At 39.0% G+C, this 20,714-nt stretch overlaps 1 protein-coding gene and 1 pseudogene across 1 annotated transcript; both read left to right on the top strand.

Moving 5' to 3' along the window:
• Positions 1-527: 527 nt before the first annotated feature.
• On the top strand, positions 528-4,889 carry LOC108441767 (annotated as a pseudogene).
• A 3,890-nt stretch (positions 4,890-8,779) lies between these two features.
• Positions 8,780-20,614, top strand: dhdh.2 (dihydrodiol dehydrogenase, tandem duplicate 2). Its single transcript, XM_017705559.2, has 7 exons — positions 8,780-8,929; positions 10,586-10,697; positions 11,228-11,391; positions 12,542-12,794; positions 14,972-15,096; positions 16,618-16,768; positions 20,409-20,614. The coding sequence occupies exons 1-7, from the start codon at positions 8,840-8,842 to the stop codon at positions 20,516-20,518; spliced, it is 1,005 nt and encodes a 334-aa protein (XP_017561048.1). The 5' UTR covers positions 8,780-8,839; the 3' UTR covers positions 20,519-20,614.
• Positions 20,615-20,714: the final 100 nt, after the last annotated feature.

Below are 20,714 nucleotides of genomic sequence, written 5' to 3'. Positions count from 1 at the left end.
ATTGAGGTCTGTCAGGTATTTGCAATTGCAATTTTGCCTAACCCTAACCCTAACCCTAACCCCCCATCTCACATTCCCCTCACAGGCTCAGTATGATGGTTGTACACACAAGTATGTGATACAGTTACTGAGGTAGTCAAATCTAGTTGATGGTAAAAACTGTGCTTTTTATAAAATAAAAAATGTTCAAATCAGCATAACCATCAGGTGATGGATGAGGCCCTGCATGGCTAATGGTTCAAAGCCATGCTAGCTTTAGTGACTTTCATTCTAAACATCTATTCAGAAAAGCTCCCTCCTTTGTGCCACGAGTTTTAATATGCAAAAGACTGTTATAAACTCAATGAATATGCAAATTAAGTGTTACATCTTTCAGAGACTCCCTGCATAACTTAGCATACTGTTCAGTGGCAAAGAGTTGGCAAGATTTCCGGAAGAAATCTTCCCCAGCTCATCTCACTGTCCACTGGCACAGCACTTTTGGTAAACATTTGTAGGATGCGAGGAGACTTTGTCCAGCCATCTTTTCATAAATTAGCCAAAGAGGAGCCCAGATGGAGAGGCAGCTGTCAATTTCTACTTCAGCACTCAAAGACTTTATCAGTCTTGCTATCTACTAACATGGCTACTCAGTGGGGCATCTGTGGAGTGGGAAAGATCAGCCATGACTTCAGTGTGGCCATGAAGACCCTGCCAGCAGGAGAGCATCAGGTACCTACCTTCTCTACACCTAATCTGCATACATATACCAGTGCACATCAGACTGCATGTGTCTGTTTGTTCCAGATAACAGCGGTGGCAGCAAGAAGCCTGCTGAGACTCATGGCATCCCCAAGGCTTATGGGAGCTACCAGGAGCTGGCTGATGACCCAGATATTGGTGAACTGAGTCTAGATGACAGACAATGACTGTAGCTCAGCTATTGTAAAAAATTAAGTTTGACACATACTGTGCGCACATTGTATGGTGGGGAAGTTCACTCAATATATTGTTAGTTGCCATTACAATAGTAAATTTTGCAATACTTATATTGCATACTTACAAACAAATGAGCCCTTTAACAAGTCATGTTTTTTTACTGCTTGCTGTGCACGTTCACAGGTTCAGAAGTGTTATAAATTGTTATAAAGTGTAATATAAATTATTTTAGTTAAAATAATGCAAGCCGTTCTTTAATTAAGTCATGTTATTGATGTGCCAAGGCATGTTAAATATAAAGTTTCAAGAGTTTTATTGTCATGTGCACAGCAGAACAGGCAGTTGCACTGTACAATGAAATTCTTACTTTGCTGTTCCTCCATTCACCGAATATAATCTTAAGGGAATAATAAAAAAAGAATAACTCTAAAACACAGTAGCAAAAAAGTGAAAGTACAAGTAAAAATGTACAGTATGTGCAAGGTTGAAATAAAATTAAAGTTACAAGTGCGAATGTGCAAATATGTAGGGCAGCTATCAGAGACGGGGATTCTGTTTGAGCCATAAATGTCAAAGCTCAATTCTACAACAATGCTCTTATTTCTCATAGTGCCTCTATAGGATTCTAGAAATGTAACCCACATTAAAAAATGTTTACTTTTTTTGCAAAAGACATGTTTTATTTGAAGCTTGTAACACATATGAGCACATAAAGCTGCCACTGTTTTCCATTTATAACAACAGACTGAAACCTGTTTAAGCTATGGCTAGAATTCAGCCAGTGATATATGTAGCTCTCCCAGAAGGCATAGAATGATGTTTTGTCTCCTAATTGTATTGATTTGATTCATCAGGCCTTTAGTCCAGTTCCTGAAGGCCTAAAAGGTGGACAGCCTGCATGGATATATTTACCACAGAGAAAAGAAATCCTGATTGGATCATTTTCTTTGGGTGTTTCAAGCTTTTAACACACCTGTTAACAACCAAAATTTAAAAATAAAATAAATAGTACAATGCTTGCAGAGTTTAAATACAAAAATGATGCATTAAGACTATATTAAATAAAAATGAGAAATGTTTATTTTTTTATTTCATAGAAATCATTAGATCTTCTCTGAAGGTACGCAAATCGCTGTTGTCGGAAGAAAACCTTGTATCTCCAAAATGGTAACTTTACAGGAGAAGGTAAAAAATATGCTTTAGTTTTAATGAAAGTCAATGTAACATGAATTTTTGTCCAAATCATTTTAGGTCATTTATTTTAGTCCATTCATCATGAAATTTACATATAATGTAAAGGGTAACCTGTATTTTCAAATCATGTCAAAAACTGAAAAACATCAAAAACGGAGATACAAGGTTTTCTTCTGACAACAGCGATATGTTTGATATGCAGATTGTTGCGTTATTGTGCCTCTGAGTCTGTTTCTTTACATGTCCTCCACACCGAGCGCCTAAAGGTGGGTCTGCTGTTCCTGACTGCAGGGAAGAATGTACGGTGTGAGAAACCTTTTACTATGAACCTCAGAGAGGTCAAACAACTCATCACAGCATCCAGAAAGAACAACGTCTTCCTCATGGACCTGCATGGACACCCTCAATTCTTCTGTATGTTTAAAACCTGTAGTTATATCAGCACATATCTGTAGCTAATCAGTGTTGAGATGTATATGAGATTTTTAGTTCATATGAAATAGTCACGCAACTGAATAGAACAGATTAAAGTAGAACAGTAATGGTGTATTAGGGCTGAGTGAACATTGTAAATGAGATACTTGATGCTGTTTAAAACTTAAATAGAAATTTACACATAAACCATTTACAACAAAATTAAAGAGAACCAGACATTAATTGGACGGACAGACGCTGGCCCTAATTAGTGCTAACTGAATGCTATGGGATAGTAAATTGCTGTTTTTCTTTAAAACTGATGGATTACTGTTATCAGCGTTCACAAACAAGCAAACGTGAAGAGAGCATGGTCCAGATGGCCTTTGCTCACTTGTTAGCTATTAGCAGTGATGTTCAGATATATCAACTTTCATTATTAAACTACTAAACCTCAGAGCAAAAAAAAACATACATACAACATTTCTACATACATTTTAACCACCTCTTCTGTGTTTAGAATTATGAGCTGACAATGATTAGATTAGAATTGATTAGATTAACTTTCATAAATAACAAATAACAAATTTCAGGCTACAAGATGATTGCTACAACTAGTGAGGTCATGGTGCCCTTTTTTATTTTTGTTATTGTTTTTGTTTGTTATTTAATCAGGATGCACATGGTTACTCATGGTTACGTGGTGCCATTATCCGAACACTGAATTCCCTATTTGGGTATTCGTCACATTTAATTATGCGAAAACAAATAACATATACTGGCTAGCAATTAAATTACAACACAAGTGAGCACATGTTGTCAACACATTGCCAAGCCTGAGATGTTAATAACTTGATTAAGATGATTGAGATTCTGTCGTTTATACCATAGTTATGTACACATCTTCCACTGAGGAGAATTGATCACGTGTAGTAGACACCATATCCTCATCAGCATCCAACATCATATCAGTCAGCTCTAGTGTTAGCTTATTAGCTTATGTAAAGATACAGCCTCTGCTCCTTATTCGACACAAAAACCTCCTGATTTCAAAATCTCCGCTATTTTTGAATAATAACGTATTCCTTTGTGTACTGCTAACTTTTTGTGCTACTGAATTATGTTAACCTCCCAAAGTCAGTATTATCCCCTCAAAAAGTAAGCCCTTATCTTTTCTTGCCTTACTTTTTTTGCTTTTTAGCTCATTAGCTCATCAGAAGTTGTAGCCTTTCTTTTGGCTGTTTTCAATGATGAAAACATAAAAAATAATGCAACTGAATTCTTTAGCCTCCCAACACCAGTGATATCACCTAAAGCAAGTAAAGCCTTATGTTTATTTCTGCCAGTCTGCTTTTTTTTGCATGTTCTTTCCTTGTGGTTTACTAATATCAATTCAGTATGTCTTATAAATACAGCCTAATTTTTGTGTTTTTTAATATTTATTATGCAATTTGAGGCTAGAGTGTGATCATTTATGTATTTATGTGAACAAACCACTCTCTCTCTCTCTCTCTCTCTCTCTCTCTCTCTCTCTCACACTCTCTCTCTCTCTGTGCTTCAGGCTCTGTGGTCCAGGTGTTTTCCAGTGTACACTGAGGTGGGGGTACACAGAGGATGCTGTTGGAGATGTAAAGCTGGTCAAAGCTTATTTTGGCTCCCCTCAGCTCCACATCCCCTGCTCTGTAGAGAAGGGTCTGGGAGGAGGCGCTCTGCTGGACATCGGAGTGTACTGCCTGCAGTACATACTGATGGTGTTCAAGGGGGAGAGAACAAAGTCTGTCCATGCCACAGGAGTGCTACTCGACTCAGGTAGGGGGATGAGGAATGTCTATAATCATTGCAGTCTGTTTTGAAGCTTGAGATGGTTGGGAGGTCGGAAGGCAAACTTAATAAGGCTTAAACCTAACCTAAAACTTCAATTCTAAAGGACACTGTGGCATGCGCCCGTCCCCCATGTTGGATGCCCGTCCCCCACGTTGACAGCCGTGAGAGCCGGCACACCCAGTGGTGAGGACGGCATGGAGAGAGCCGTGAGTGTGGAGGGGGCAGAGCGCAAAACCAGAACTCCCCCGACGGACACAAGTCACGAGAGTAATGGCGGGAGGAGGAGGACGAGGACGCTGGTGAAGTCCACGACAGGTACCAGAGCAAGGAGCAAGTCCAGAGCTTGGCCGCCTGTGCCCCACCCCTGGTTACACAGCGAGGCCACTTCACTACACCTCACATTTGATCTGGGTGGCCGAGCTGCCAGCTGAGCGTGGTAACGAGGAGGCAGAGCGGCGAACTCTTGTTCTTAATGAGAGCCAGCTGATGCTAACCTGGCTGGCAGCGTGAGCGCCTTTTAAAAAGAGCTGAGAGAGAAACTGAAGAGCTGAAAAGCTTGCATAAGAGACTGAAAAGTCCATCCATCCATTTTCTAAACTGCTTCTCCCTCAGGGTCACGGGGGAGGGGGGAGGGCGGGGGTGCTGGAGCCTATCCCAGCAGTCATCGGGCGGAAGGCAGGATACTGAAAAGTCTATCTAGCTTAAACCACTAGCGAAAAGGGGTCAGTTTAGCATGGCATTGGTTGTGTTTACTTTGTGTATTTATTTCGGTGAATTAAAGAAACATAGCTGCTGCTACCCTAAACCCTGCCTCCAGCGCCCTCCTTGAGCCCGGGGTAGCACATGCGGTGCTACAGACACGTATTAGGTTTATAGTTTTACTGATTTATTCGTAGTAGTTACTGAATAAAAATGCTTTAAGATGAATATCTGAACAATAATGCCTTAAACCTGTAGTATTTGTATTAGCTCCTGCATACTTGAACCAATTTCTAACAACCAGCCCTCTGGCAGAAAGCTTCATAAAGCTTTCACATGTCACGCATAAATGACAGCAGGGCAATATTTTAGTGCATTTGGTTTTGTTTTTAATGTAATCATGTCGTCCTGTAGGGCAGTGAACATAGTGGATAACTGCACAGATAGTTTAATGACTGGTCTAAGGTCACTATATTCATCGGTGAGCAGTTTAAGATGAAGATGTCCTTGAATTGAAAAAATCTTCATAATTAGATCATACAAAAATGATAAACACAAACAAAGTGATTCTTCTTAGGACAGAATCACACAGTGATGGTGATAGGAACCAGACATGTGAAGAATTTGATGCCTCTAAAAGCTACATCATAGAAAGCTCCTACATGAAATTGTTACAGATGCAATGCCTGATGTCTCAAACATTGTTTTATGATAGCTTTGAGATAAAGTTTTGGCCTAAAATGCATTTTAAAACCCATTTGTTAAGGAAAGGTAAATGTGGGGTGTTGTAATGTAAAAATTGTCTACGAAAAAACACATTTGTTCTCTGGTTATTTTGGATAGTTAACAGCTACATTTGTGTGGTAGGCATTGATCCAAAGAGGTTTGCAGTCAGCTTGTCTCAGATGAGCCAAGTGGTCTGGATGAGCTATAAAGCTTCATATCAACATATAAGTAAGATTGTGGTTGATGCAGATCTTAACAGAAAGCCAGTGAAGACTGGGTAAGACTGGAGTTATATACATATACTCAAACCTTCTTTTGCTGATAAGTGAGTGAAGTCTATCTGAGCTGTCTACTGTTATATCAACCAGAAGAAGCTAACAGCAATCTGTTCTGCAGACCTAAAGGAGAGCAGCAGGATGACCCTGGCAGACTGAGCTGCTCACTGAGATCATGGACGAAGCAAGGAGGTGCATTGATCAGGCCAGCCAACTATCACAAAACAGTATACAGTATACAATGGTCTGTTTTCATACAACAGAACCATACAACTGTAACATACTGAAAGGATTGTTTATTCTAATCATGACTATTTCCATAATGCACATTTTAAAAAAATCACACATACATGTACAAAGACATCAATTAAAGGGACTGTCATTGTATTGTGTTTCTTTGCTGTCATACTAACTATAAAAATATAATTTAAAAATATATAACTTCAAAAGTGCTTAAAGCTCTTTATACCCTCTCTGACCTTACAGCCCCGCTCCTCAGACCCAGATTAAACCTAACCTGGACAAAACAAGGTTTTAAGAGTGAAGGGTTAGGACTATTGTTAAACCATGTTCACAAAATTGGCTCTTATGAAAGTCTGGAGAGGTCATGAGCTGTTGATATAATTTTCTGGATTGTAATCCTGAGATAAGTTAATTATCTTGTGATCTCAAGATAACAATATTGTAACAAAACTACACATGCTCATTCAGTGCAATTCCTTAAATATGCTGCCGCTAACGTGCTAAGTGCACACATAGAAAAACTTCAATAAACAACGTTCTGCATGATTGTAATTACGACGTGTGTGCTGATAATATACCATAGTGCATACTGTGCTAGGTTATAAGTAACTGCAGCTCATTAACTCAAGGTCATGAGACACAGTCAGCATTTTTGGAGTGAGTCAACAGTCATATTGTCTACTTACTACCTCTATGCCCTTCAGCCTCTTGGATTAAGACACTTAACCTACAATTGCTGCAGTGTGACTGATCCATGCTTTCTGGATAGTGATGAATGAATGACTTTAATGACCACATGCACTCGTACACACTACGTACAGAAGTGGTGCATTTATAAATGAATGATACAGAAAACAAACAGTAAAAAAGCCAAAACAAACAGTAAACAAGTATACACAGACCAGCCACTTCATTAAGTATACCTTCTCAGTGTTTGAAAACAGTACTGCTTTTTCTTCTGAAATGAAATGAAATATCAGGTTTTGTCCTTTTACATTACATTACGTTACATTTAGCAGACGCTTTTATCCAAAGCGACTTACAAATAATGTGGTACATAGAACAAACCTCATATAACTATAAATATATATAAATATATATCGCTGTGGTCGGACGGAAACCTTGTATTTCCAAAATGGTAACTTTACAGGCGAAGAAAAAAAACACTTTAATTTCTATGTAAGTCAATGGAACCAGACTTTTTTTTCCAAGTAATTTTGGGTCATTTCTTTTAGTCCGTTCATCACAAAATTTACACACAATGTAAAGAGTGACAGACATTTTCAATTTATGTCAAAAACTGAAAAATGTCAAAAATGGAGATCTGATATAGTACAATACAATATACACTCACCAGCCACTTTATTAGGTACAGTTCAGTTGCTTGTTAACACAAATAGCTAATCAGCCAATCACACAGCTGCAACTCAATGCTTTTAGGCATGTAGAGGTGGTCAAGACAACTTGCTGAAGTGCAGACCGAGCATCAGAATGGGGAAGAAAGGTGATTTAAGTGACTTTGAACGTGGCGTGGTTATTGGTGCCAGACGGGCTGGTCTGAGTATTTCAGAAACTGCTGATCTACTGGGATTTTCACACACAACCATCTCTAGGGTTTACAGAGAATGGTCTGAAAAAGAGAAAATATCCAGTGAGAGAAAGTTATGTGGACGAAAATGCCTTGTTGATGTGAGAGGTCAGAGGAGAATGGGCAGACTGGATATCGAGATGATATCGAGATGATAGAAAGGCAACAGTAACTCAAATAACCAACCAAAATCTCTGAGGAATGTTTCCAACACCTTGTTGAAAGTCTGCCACGAAGAATTAAGGCAGTTCTGAAGGCAAAAGGGGGTCCAACCTTTTACCTAATAAAGTGGCCAGGGAGTATAAATAGAATACAATATATATTAGTCTATATTCCACTAATATATAAATAGTTCCTCTAGTCACTTTTGTACGGAGCTCCGCTAGTGACATCCTGTATAAATAAAAATAATGCGTGGCCACAACTTAGTAAGGCGCAGGAATGAGATGATTAAGTCGTGGCCACAACGTAGGAAAGCGTGGGAACAAGATCCTAATGCATGGCCATGACTTAGTAAGCAATGATCTCGTTCCCACGCCTTACTAAGTCGTGGCCACGACTTCATCATCTCATTCCCACACCTTACTAAGTAGTGGCCATGCATTAGGATATCGTTCCCATGCTCTGTACGTTTGTCCTTTCAGTATGTTTTGAAGAATAATTAAGAACTGTGCCAAAATAATGGAAACATCAGTGAAATTTGAGATTTCATAATTAACTGAATATTATTGTGGCTCTGTGAGGCGCGAAGCAGACAGAATTTGGAGTGCATGTCTTGATGTCTCAGAGGAACCTCTGTGCTGTCTGACTCCGAGCCACTCTGAGCAGAAAAAAGCAACATGACCTACAATAACAACTCATGTTTGTCGCCCTCTCGTGGCGCTCCTTCTATCGGGTAATCAGACCATAGAAAGCCAGAGAAGATCTTCCCTTTACTTCAGTGTGCGAAGTCGCCATCATGGCAATCAGGTGGGGGATCTGCAGCGCTGGAAAAATCAGCCATGATTTCACGGTGGCACTGAAGACCCTCCCTCAGGAAGACCACCAGGTATTGCACACACACACACACACCCGGGGTGACCTACACATTCCCTCTTGCTCATTTAGGGCACATGCAGCTCTCTGTGAACTCCATAAATAGTTTGCCTTTAGTTTGCAGAGCAAAGCCAGGTTTATGCAAGAAATATATACAAAAGTGACGTCATTGGACGGCAGGCGAGAACTGTGTTCATGAAGTCTTAGTGTTACTATTGCAGCTGAACATTTTAACCGAAATGCAGTCAGTGATTTCTCGCATTAAGTCCAGTTTCTGCAACTTCAGACGGGTCGTGCTCAGTGAGGGCTTTCAAGCAGGTCAATGCAGATCCAGGTTATCGAGAGGTTTGTCAGGTGTCCTGGATGTGTATGTAGATCAGATCACAGCGTCCGCGTCACCTGAATGTGTCCCACAGTATCTGTGTCACGAGCTTGTCGGCGAAGCTGAAGCAGCTTTTTGGCCTGAGGCGCCAGAATGAAACTGCTGCACCATTTAAGGTGGAACGGGAAAGTTCGAGCAATAAGCTCGCGAAAACGAAGCCAACTTCAGCCTCGGAGCCTGTGGACAGGGGGAGTTTTAGTAGGCTATGTGCCCCACAGCGCTCGCTTTGGCCAGCATTAGCAAATGCAATTTATAAAAGAGCACGAAATTAGTTTAAAAAAATATCGATAGATTAGTCTGCTTTATGCCACACTAGCTAATTTTAGCCTTAGTGGAGCAGTCCGTATAGTTCTTTGTTATGTAGCGTAACCTTTGCCGTAGCCGCGTTTGAATAGTTGAATATAACTTCTTTCCCTTCAGTTTGCCTGATCCGTCACCCATATCCGTGTTAAATATAATGGCAGAGCAGACACATTTTTAAATCCATATGGCTACTAGATCAGGCAAAATAGAACGCGTTATTGTATGTCTACGCCCTCTCGCAATGCATCATGGGTATTGTAGTTTGTGCCGCCCGCTCAGAGCTAATTGCATTGAAATGTTTCGCCTTGAAAACTACAACTCAAAAAAGTTGCGAACCGAAGTCAGGAAATTTTTTACGTGCTGTTAATCTAATCTGGATCGAATGTCCTGTTTTTTGCATCCAAAAAACTCAACGATAGAATCAGATCTTGCAATGTGTTTAATATTGTAGAGAACGCTTCAACCAGCCTGGATATGTGCTGTTTTGATAAGGCGTTAAATGAATGAATGACAGACATGTACATGTACACAGAATTTATGTGGGGTGGGCAATATGACAGTATTTTATTGTATTGTAGTAAATTACATCAATACTGGACAATATGTTTTCTGAGCATATCCTAGATACGGTCAGTACTTAAAGAACACTGACCAGCAGCTTGTTTCATTACAAAGGGCATAATTAGGCCATTGAATAAAAATAATTTAAGACCACTGCTGCTATTTTTGCTTGTTCCAGTTTATCAGAACTCATCAAAATGAAATATTGTGAGTCATACTGCATATTGCAAAATACCAAATGACAGATCAATACTTGCTAGTTAAACTATAAAATGTTTTTGAAGATTTTTTCTAGATTTGTTGCCACAATAGCTCTTATGTTTAGAGTTGTAATAGCTCTGATACAGCTAAGCTTAGCTTTTCTGAAATTTGAAGCTTTTGCTCTGGCAAAAGAAGAGCTGTGAGACTTGCGTTAATCTACAGGTGGTGGCTGTGGCAGCACGGAACCTGCAGCGTGCTGAGGAATTTGCCCAGAAACACAACATCCCCACAGTGTATGGCAGCTATGAGGAACTGGCCCAAGATCCCAACATTGGTATGGAAAATAGCTGGTTAGTTCTTTTCTTAGTGTGAGGCTCTTGACTGTGTGGATCTCTCTGGTACACTGTATGTCCAGAAGAGATTCACCTTCTAATTCAGCTACACATGTTTAACTTGTATAACATTCATAGAAAAGCTTTGCCAATAGATTGGGACTCTATGGAGCATCTAGACATGAAGCCACCATGCACAAATCCAAGCATCAGGCAGAGGGCTACAAAGTCCCCTCAGTACAGGGCTGTGCAGCAGTGAAACTGTGTTCTCTGGCATGATGGAGCTCCTTCCAGTACCTTTGAGATAAGTTGGAGTGGAGTTGAACCAAAACTAATCGTTCAGCATCAGTACCTGACTTCACTGATGTGAGATGTATTGAATATAGGCTACGGATTTCTCGACCTAATGCTTAGTATTTACTTGCTGATATATAGATAGGTAGATAGGCTCTGTTGACCCTTTAAATTACTCTTATGATGATGTTAAAGTTGTTATGCATCAACTAACACCAGTTTTCATCATCATTTGCAGATGTGGTGTATGTGGGCACCATCCATCCTCATCATCTTCCAGTGGGCATCCTCCTTATGAACGCCAAGAAGAATGTTTTGATTGAAAAACCTCTGGCTATGAACCTGAGAGAAGTGCATGAGCTGGTGGCCACAGCAAAGATGAATGATGTGTTCTTGATGGAGGTAAGTAGGTCTATCATAAATGATATTTATTACACAACTGATGCAGCTTATAACCTACTAAACTAATCTACTGCCCGAAACAGATGTTAATATACACTATATTGCCAAAAGTATTTGGTTGTCTGCCTTCACATGCATATGAACTTGAGTGACATCTCATTCTTAAGCCACAGCGTTTTATATGATGTCAGCCAACTTTTTGCAGCTATAACAGCTTCAACTCTTCTGGGAAGGCTTTCCACAAGGGTTAGGAGTGTGTTTATGGGAATTTTTGACCATTCTTCCAGAAGCACATTTGTGAGGTCAGACAAAGTCATTTGGTGCTTTGCATTGCCTTGGTGATGTAACGCTTGGATGCAGCTGCTCGGCCTTGGAAACCCATTCCATGAAGCTCTCAAAGCTGTTCTTGAGCTAATCTGAAGGCCACATGAAGTTTGGAGGTCTGTAGCAATTGACTGCGGAAAGTTGCTGACCTCTGCACACTATGCGCCTCAGCACCCGCTGACCCCACTCTGTCATTTTACGTGGCCTATTACTTTGTGGCTGAGTTGCTGTCGTTCCCAATCACTTCCACTTTGTTATAATACCGCTGACAGTTGACAGTTGTAGTGAGGAAATTTGACGACTGGACTTGTTGCACAGGTGGCGTCCAATCACGGTACCACGCTGGAATTCACTGAGCTCTTGAGAGCGACCCATTCTTTCACTAATGTTTGTAGAAGTGGTCTGCAGGCCTAGGTGATTGGTTTTATACACCTGTGGCAATGGAAGTGATTGTAACATTTGCATTCAATGATTTGGATAGGTGACTGAATAGTTTTGGAAACATAGTGTACCATAGTTTACCACGTTCCAGAAATTGAACAACAGATTTGTGTGATCAGTAGTTACCGGGTAGCCTAGAGCAAAATCAGGAAGCTGTGGGGGAGCTTCAAATACAGCCTGTTATGCCTATGTGGCATGCACCCAAGGGGCAGGCGCATGCCACAGCCTATTTTTATTTTTGTGGGTTCAGATACACAAACGTTCATCAAAATATATTTGACTTCATTAGCACTCTTGACTCAGTAGCACTCTCTATTCTGATTAAACACCTTTTGTTAAAGTGGTGTAAACTTGTCACTTTTCCCATCTCTCTTCTTCCCTCCAGGCTGTGTGGACTAGGTTCTTTCCAGCCTCGTTGGAGATCTCCAGGCTGCTGTCGCAGGAGACCGTGGGAGAGGTGACGATGGTGCGAGCAGATTTTGGCGTACCCCTCCTGAACACCCCTCGTTCAGTGGAGAAGGAGCTGGGAGGGGGAGCGCTGCTGGACATTGGCATCTACTGCCTACAGTTCGTCCTCATGGTGTACGGTGGGGAGAAGCCTGAGTGCATCCAGGCCACTGGAGTCTGTCTGGACACTGGTAGGTGCTAGTAGAGTGGAGCAATAAGCAGTGAATGATTGTGTGTTACAGTACACAGTGTGCTTTATCATTGTTAAGGGGTGTTGTAAAGTAAAACCCCTAGTAAAAATCACTGAAATGCACTGAACAGCCTCTAGCAGCTAATTGCTTTTATGAACCAAAAATAAAACGCATTACAATAAATATACCAGTTGTCCATAAATAATTTTATATATTATTAATAGTAGTCATAATAAACAGTTCTTATACCAAGCACTGCTGTTTGTTTTACCACCTGGTTGTATAATTTGATTATTCTGTGAACGGCACAATTTTAATAACGTATCACATTAGTAAACAATTCAACTGTTGCAGTCTTGTGTTTATATCAAGTGTCTTGTGACACGTACATTAATAATTACAATATGATTACCAACTGGGCTAATTTATACTATTACTTAATATTAACTTATGATAAAACTATATTCTATACACAGACAGCCTGTAACACTGTTCTCTACTTTTGTTATCGCAGTACATCAGTTGAAGGCTGTTCACCACACCAGTGTGAATGAAAACCTTTTGGTCCTCTTATTCAAAGTTGCATGTGATGTGTTTTGACTTTGGGCCCTTGCAGTTTATGTACTAGGCAAACGGCAATGCTAGCATTGCTCTGATTTGCCTGGGTTATTAGGCTGGAGGTCTGTTTTATTAGACTGTTGCTTGACTTGGTTGCAAAGGTTTTGCTGTGTACTATGCAGCATTACCTACTATAATGAGAGTCTAAGGCCTGTTAATGTTTAAACTGTGGAACCATAAAAGATATGATTGAAATTTTAAAAAGCCTTTCCTTTCTGCAGGGCTTGGCTCTGAAATGGTTTTGTTCATTCTGTTCGTACGTGTTACATAAGGAAGCTCATATATTCAGTGCTGCTTCCCCTATTAAATGTTAGTTAAAGAATTGTTATAATACAGAGTGATGTAGCTTCTTGCAGTAAAGAACAGGACAGTTAAATGACTTGTGTTTTATGGTTCAGTGAAAATCTGTCCCAGGTTAACATTTAACATGAATTGGTTAGTCCACAAAGTATTGTGGTATGTACACACACACACATATATATATATATATATATATATATATATATGTATATGTATACACATATGTGTGTGTGTGTGTGTGTGTGTGTGTGTGTGTGAGTACCCTATCTAGATTAAGCGGTCAACAACGATGATGATGGTTAGTCCACAAAGTATTCTAAGCTAAATATAATGGCAAAATGTTCCTATCTGAAAAACTAGAAACATACTCTAAAATTCAAGCTTTGAAAACATATTCAAAAAACTTCATAAGGAAAGATTTGCCTTAGAAGCCCTGTGTTAATATTGTCATTTTGAAATATACTTATTTACATTATATAATTATACACAGTTTCACAATTAATTACATAGGTGTTTACATGATAAATTACTTTTTTTTATTTATGGTCTATACTGACAGATTTGAGTCTGCACTTTTGGTTTTATTCCATCTGTTTCGGTATGAAGAAATGACAACGGTGCAAAAATGAAAGAGTGTTTATTAGTTACACAGAACAAGACTGTACAAAACCTTTCATCACCTTTTTTTTAAAAGAACAGTGAGCTGCTGACACAGCTGATCACACATATCCTGTAATACCTTAAAATATATTGTGATGGCCTGCTGGACTTAAACATACTTATACTTAAATGTTTCTCCATCACTGCTGATAATAACTCATCTCAAAGCCTCTCCTCTGAAGCTTTGGCCCACAGGGACTCCTACATTTCTCTATAGCAGATCATACTGGACACCTTGCTCCTGTTATAGCTGCTGGCCATGAGCACACCCCCACATATCGCTCTGATCCCCTCCATAAGTAAGACAAAATCACATCTTTAACACCAATTGTAGATGCTGGAGGCTCAGATATGTTTTGTCTTTGCCCTTTTTTGGGCTGTTTTGGATGTGCTAATTATAGTAAAGTCTAAATCTTCTCCCCTTGAGGTACTTGCTTGTTATATCAGAATAGCTGTGCTTTTTCACTGAAAAAGTAGTGCATTATGAGTTTATTTAAGACCGGTTGAACAGAAACATCATCAAATCAGACGTTCTAGAACCTGGACACCACAGCTTTAGTCCCGTTTTTGAGATTGTAGTGCCTTTGTGTGCATTGCAGGAGTGGATGAGAGCATGGTGATCACACTGAAGTTCTCACGGGGAAGATTGGCAGTGTGCACATGCACAGTGGCTGTGGAGCTTCCAAACGATGCCATTATCAATGGGACTAAAGGAGCTATCAGGGTAAGTGGTAGGTTTAGACAGATATTGTTTTGTAATGAAGTGTTCTGCTCTTGAGTGTATGTATGATACGGGACATTTATATAGCTCTTCTTTAAGGGGAATTCCAATGAGTTTTAAAATTGCTGCATAATTGAATCAGTGAGATGCACACAAAGTCATTCAGAGTGGTTTGATGTTAAATGCTCCATTCTAGAGAAACTTGAGTCAGAGTTATTCACAGTGGTGGTGATAGCAGCCAGGCCTTTGAAGACTTTAATGTCTCTAAAAACTACATTACAGGAGGTTATTACACGAAATGGTACAGAAAATACTGCCTGATGCCTGAGACATCTTTAACAATAGTGAGATAAGTTGATCGTTGTTGTTTTTTCGAGTATCTGCGTGCCTGAGAGGTACATTCAGGGTGTTGTAAAGCAGAATAGCACCCAAAGAAAAGATTTTTTTATGTTTGTTGTTTTTTCATATTTTTGAATAGTTTACCACACCAGTTATCCTTTGCATCATTTAAAAAATGTATGAGGAGCAGACAAACAGAAATAGTTCAGAATCACTTGGAAACATATCTTACATGAACTTGTGTTACAAGTAAATGATTTGTCCTTCTCTTGAAAGTGAACCATTCTGGAGATTCAAGGTTTTGTTGCGACAGCGACAATGTAAAAACTCAAGAAGTCATTTGTGGATTCACTGGTTGTTTTGGGTAGTAAATAATACTACTCTGAATTCCATTCAATCATTTACTACTGAATGACTTTGTTTACATGTTAACAGTTCAATTAAGCAGACAAAAATCCCTTTAAGCCTGCTTCTATAAACCCACAGCACAGCACTGCTTTCATATATTCCTTGATTCAACACTCCTGATCCAGCTCGAGTGAATATGGAGCCCTTCATGAGGTGGGTTAGGTGGATCGGTTTGGCGGGGTTGGGGCAATGAGTAGTGAAAATGTGCAGTGTTATGGTTTGGCAGGAGCAGGACTAAGAAACAAGTTTATATTTCTCATGTATGTGACCCATATTTTCTTAAGTGGGTCAAATACATGACAAATATGACATCATATATATATATATATATATATATATATTATATATAACATCTTTTATAAACATTTTGTGAAACGCTGGTAAAATGTCTATAAAAAGTCGAGTTAATATTGACAGTCCTGTGTAAGGCTTCCTTTAGTGTAATTGTAAGTGAAGAACATGGAATAATACAGTTCAGTCCAGAATAATAAGCTCTGTCAGATTTCTAGGACATTCTTTTAGCTTAGAGATGTAGCACTCAGAAAGCAAGTGTTCATTAACTTTATTCATTTGAGTGTATTAACTATGTTAATAGTAACTTAAATATTATCTGATGCCATGTAAAATTATCGTGATGGAAAATGATGATGAACACTAAATTGCATTTCATCAATACCGCCCACTCATAGGGCAACATAGTAATTACATTTGCAGGTAAACCAGTACTCGTTTGTGCAGACTGTGCTGTTGGTGTAATCAGTATGTGTTTTTGAACAGGTCCCTGCTCATATGTGGTGTCCCACATCACTGATAGTGAATGGTAAAGAGACGCCGTATCCAGTACCTGAGCCTTATCTACCTCTAAACTTCATCAACAGTACCGGCATGAGATACGAGGCAGAGGAAGTGAGGCAGTGTGTGCTCAAAGGTGAAAAAATAACCACCAAGTGTGACACAGACACTATTATTACATGACATATTAGGCAAGTTAACATAATTATGGTACTGCTGAGGCATGACAGACATGAGGCATAAGGCGTCATCAGCGGGGCAGGATGCTTTTGCATTCTCATAAGCATACAACTATTTGTGTGAATTTCCCTCTGTCCTCTACATTCCTTTCCACTCTAAACCAGACGTTAATGACGTCCTGTCAGACTGGGACTGCTGGAATTAAACCACATAAAACAGTGGTTCTCAGTCCTGCTCGCTTGCCTTGCAGATTTTAGTGTTGTCCGTGCTCTAACCCACCTGACTCAGCTCATCAGGTCATTAATAAGCCCTTCTTCAGTTGTACAGGGTGTTTCAGAGGCCCAAGTCACTAAATCGCTAAACAGAACCAACACCGAGATCCACTGATATAAGTGGTGGCAGTATTGTCGGCATGTAATAAAGCAGCCACTAGATGGCACATGTAAGCTTTTTTTTAAGTTCTAGAAAGTATTTGCGGGGCTGGAAAAAGCTTAAGTGACCACTTCCTTTCTTTTCTTATCCAGTTTAATCCAATTATTCCCAGCTATCTGAGTAAATGAATTTAAGACAGCAACTACAGTACTGATTAAAAGTCAGAGACCACCCTTAATTTATTGAATGACCAGTTATTTATCAGCTTTAGCATCATATTTCAGCATCTTTTTGGCAGACTTTCAGTTTCTCAGTAAATCAAAAGTTTGTAGGAAGATATTTCTACATTTCTAAACTTCAGTCTTAGAAATTAGTTGCATTTTCTGCTTCTCAAGTTCAAAGTAATCCCAAACGCATTCGGTGATGCTGAGGTCTAGATCATTGTTCTGAGGACAACAGCAGCCTCTTTGTTTGACTTGCTAATTTTCTTTTTTGTCTTGCTATTGTTAAACTACAGAGTCAAAAGTTGCATTAGTTAATCGGTGAAACAAGAAAAAGAAATTAAAAAATAATGCTGTTCAAAAGTTAGTTAAACAATAACCCATTTAAATTAAACTCAGACAGCAGAAAATATAATGGAAATATTACATGTAATCTCTATTGGATCATCGTGTTGTAGCATGTCCAAAACATCAAAGTTAAGCCATATGAAAGCAAACAGTTGTGGATAGTTAAGATTATAAGCAGCAAATATGAGCCACTGCATGATCCCATTGGAAACATTTGTGATTGTGTGCGTGGTTACATCTCCTGTAATCATGATATAAATGCAACAGTGCAATCTTATTAGTAATTCAGTAATATATATCAAATATATTAGTTATATCTGTTCCAACATATTTAATGTGCTCCTTTGTGTAGATCTTCGACACAGACGTCATATTTCTCAGGTGCATGCTTATAAGTAAATGTCTCTGGTCATGTGATGTGATGTGATGGTCATGTAAAGCTTCATAAACTCTACAAACAGAACTGAGTTTAAATGGGTTCTGTATTATTTTGTAAGGACTATTCAAATTGAATACATGTGTCTTTCTCCGTTTGCAGTGGGAAACCATGTCACAAAGGCTGCAGGGCTTAAAAAAGATGCTTAAAATATTAGGCACAGCTCCAAAAGTCAGTATGTACATTTACACAGTTGACCTAAGATTAAATAATACTTCTTTGATTTCTCAGATTTTTCTTTCTTTATCCTTTTATATCCTTTATCCGATCTTTCATAGTCGCTCTGCATCTGTAAAACAGCTCGTCACATAACTAATTTTCAACATTTGAGAAAACTATTTTTAAGAGGTTTACCTGTAACTGAGATTGTGGTCACTGGTGTTACCGGGACTCTTATATTACATTTTAACATCGCAGTTTAGATTCCATTAAACTGCTTCCTCGAGTCAAGGCTCCTCAGAGAAGAAGCATCTCAACACCACACTTGCTCACTATATTTCATTCATTTATTAATAATTTTGTTTATCAGGCAGCACATAACTTCTATGTGTCACTGGTATTATGTGCTTTAATGACTGGGTAATTATAAGTTAGTCAAAATAATGCCATAAATGCCTTTTTTATTACTGGTCTTAAATAGTTGCACAAGGTCTCCTGACCAACAATGAGTTTAACCAGAATGTCAGTGGAGTCACAGTCACTGGTCACTGCACCATATTCATGTAACACCAGTGACTGTAACATGTTTGGAATTAAGCTCTAATTTCAGCATATATGATATTAATATGTCCAATAATCCATCCACCCATCCATTTTCTAAGCCGCTTCTCCGTCAGGGTCATGGGGGGATGCTGGTGCCTATCCCAGCAGTCTTTGGGCGGAAGGCAGGATACACCCTGGACAGGTCGCCAGTCCATCGCAGATGTCCAATAATATTTATTATTTAATTTTAGGATGAAAGAAATGGATTTTTTTAATGTATCCATATTTATTCCCACTCCAAATGGAGAATGACCCACATGTTCTTATTCAGTTCCATTTTTAAAAGAAACAACTAACTACTTCTTTCCTCATTACATTTTCATTTACACCTTAAAAGTCATTATGATGCCTCAAATGCCCTGGAATTTTGTTCCTCTTGCTTCCCACTTCCCACACATTTTATTTTAATCAAATTCATATCAATTAAATGATATTGCCCATGATCATGCTAAGTATTGTCCACTCAAAAACCATTTGCTTTGTTAATGAATTGCTTAGCAGACTAGCTAATCATGTACATCATGCACAGCTGAGGATGAGGAGCAGGAATGCAGCATGTTGCTGCAGGATGGAGACTGAGTGATTAATAATGCTGTATAATGCAGTGGTATAGACAATATTATGTTATCTATGTGTGCAAATAGTTGTCCTTATCAGTTGGCCTGTCACAGTTATTGCTTGATCACCTAATAGCAACTATTTGAGCTGATCACAGTGAGTTAAGTTGACCGCAGTTATTTTCCACAGTTGTGCTTTCACAGACAGAAGGTGCATTGTGATCTGTTCAGTTGAGGCATATAAAAGAAAGCAGAAAATGCATTTTTGAAGAGACACATCACTGGTCTTACATAAAACAAGTTAGACCTTCTTTGTACTATAAAACCTTTAGAGGGCAGCAGTGAGTAATGTTTGTTGTCAGGTGTGTCTTTCGCCAATTAAGAGCTAGCAAGTATTGACAGCTAGGATGTAAGATAATCTGTCAGTTTGGCCAGTTTATGCTTGTACTTTAACTGTTGCATATAAGAAATAAAAACAGATCATTTGTTTATCACAAAAATGTGTGTAGCGTTTAATTAATCGTTAGCTGGCTTGGACAGATGTTGCTAAGAAAAACCTAAGAATTAGTGTAGAACCTTTACATCATACGGACCTTCTTTAAAGTTTCTTTGAACTTCCTTCACGCTAACCCGTCATATTTAAGATCACCAAAGAGCCCTTTTGGCCCCTTTTATTACGGACTCTTTATTTGCTTTGACTTTTTTACTGTCATATCTGTGTAGACATGTTTAAATGTGGACACTTCCGCTTTTAATTCTTCTAAGACTTTTAAAAAGCACGTGTTCTTTCATTTAAGTTCAGTTGCCTTGTCCTTTATCCCCTAGTTTGAAATTAAGACCATAATTGTGAAGTCTTTAGGTAAACATTCGGTTCTTTACTATGATGTCGTTTTCCACTAGGACTGAAGGAAAGCTCCAGGATGTCTCATGCTGACTCGGCTCTACTGGCTGACATTATGGATGAAGCCAGGAGGCAGGTCGGGGTGGTGTACAGCCAAGACCATCAGTGATCCTCTTCTTCAGCTGTTTTGTGGTTTGCCACTTGTTAACTTCAGGCCAATAAAACCGAGTTGGATCTGTTCTCTCTGGATTTGACTCCCATGTCATTTGATATTTTGACTGTTATTGCATAACAGCAGTTCAAAGAGGAAGGTATTCTTTAAGAGAATGAAGTCATATCAACGGTTAAATAAGATGGTTATATAA

Source organism: Pygocentrus nattereri, chromosome 7 (assembly GCF_015220715.1).
Source record: "Pygocentrus nattereri isolate fPygNat1 chromosome 7, fPygNat1.pri, whole genome shotgun sequence".
NCBI classification, from domain to species: Eukaryota; Metazoa; Chordata; class Actinopteri; order Characiformes; family Serrasalmidae; genus Pygocentrus; species Pygocentrus nattereri.
Note: the sequence above shows the minus strand (reverse complement) of the source record. Positions and strands in the feature narration are given on the sequence as shown.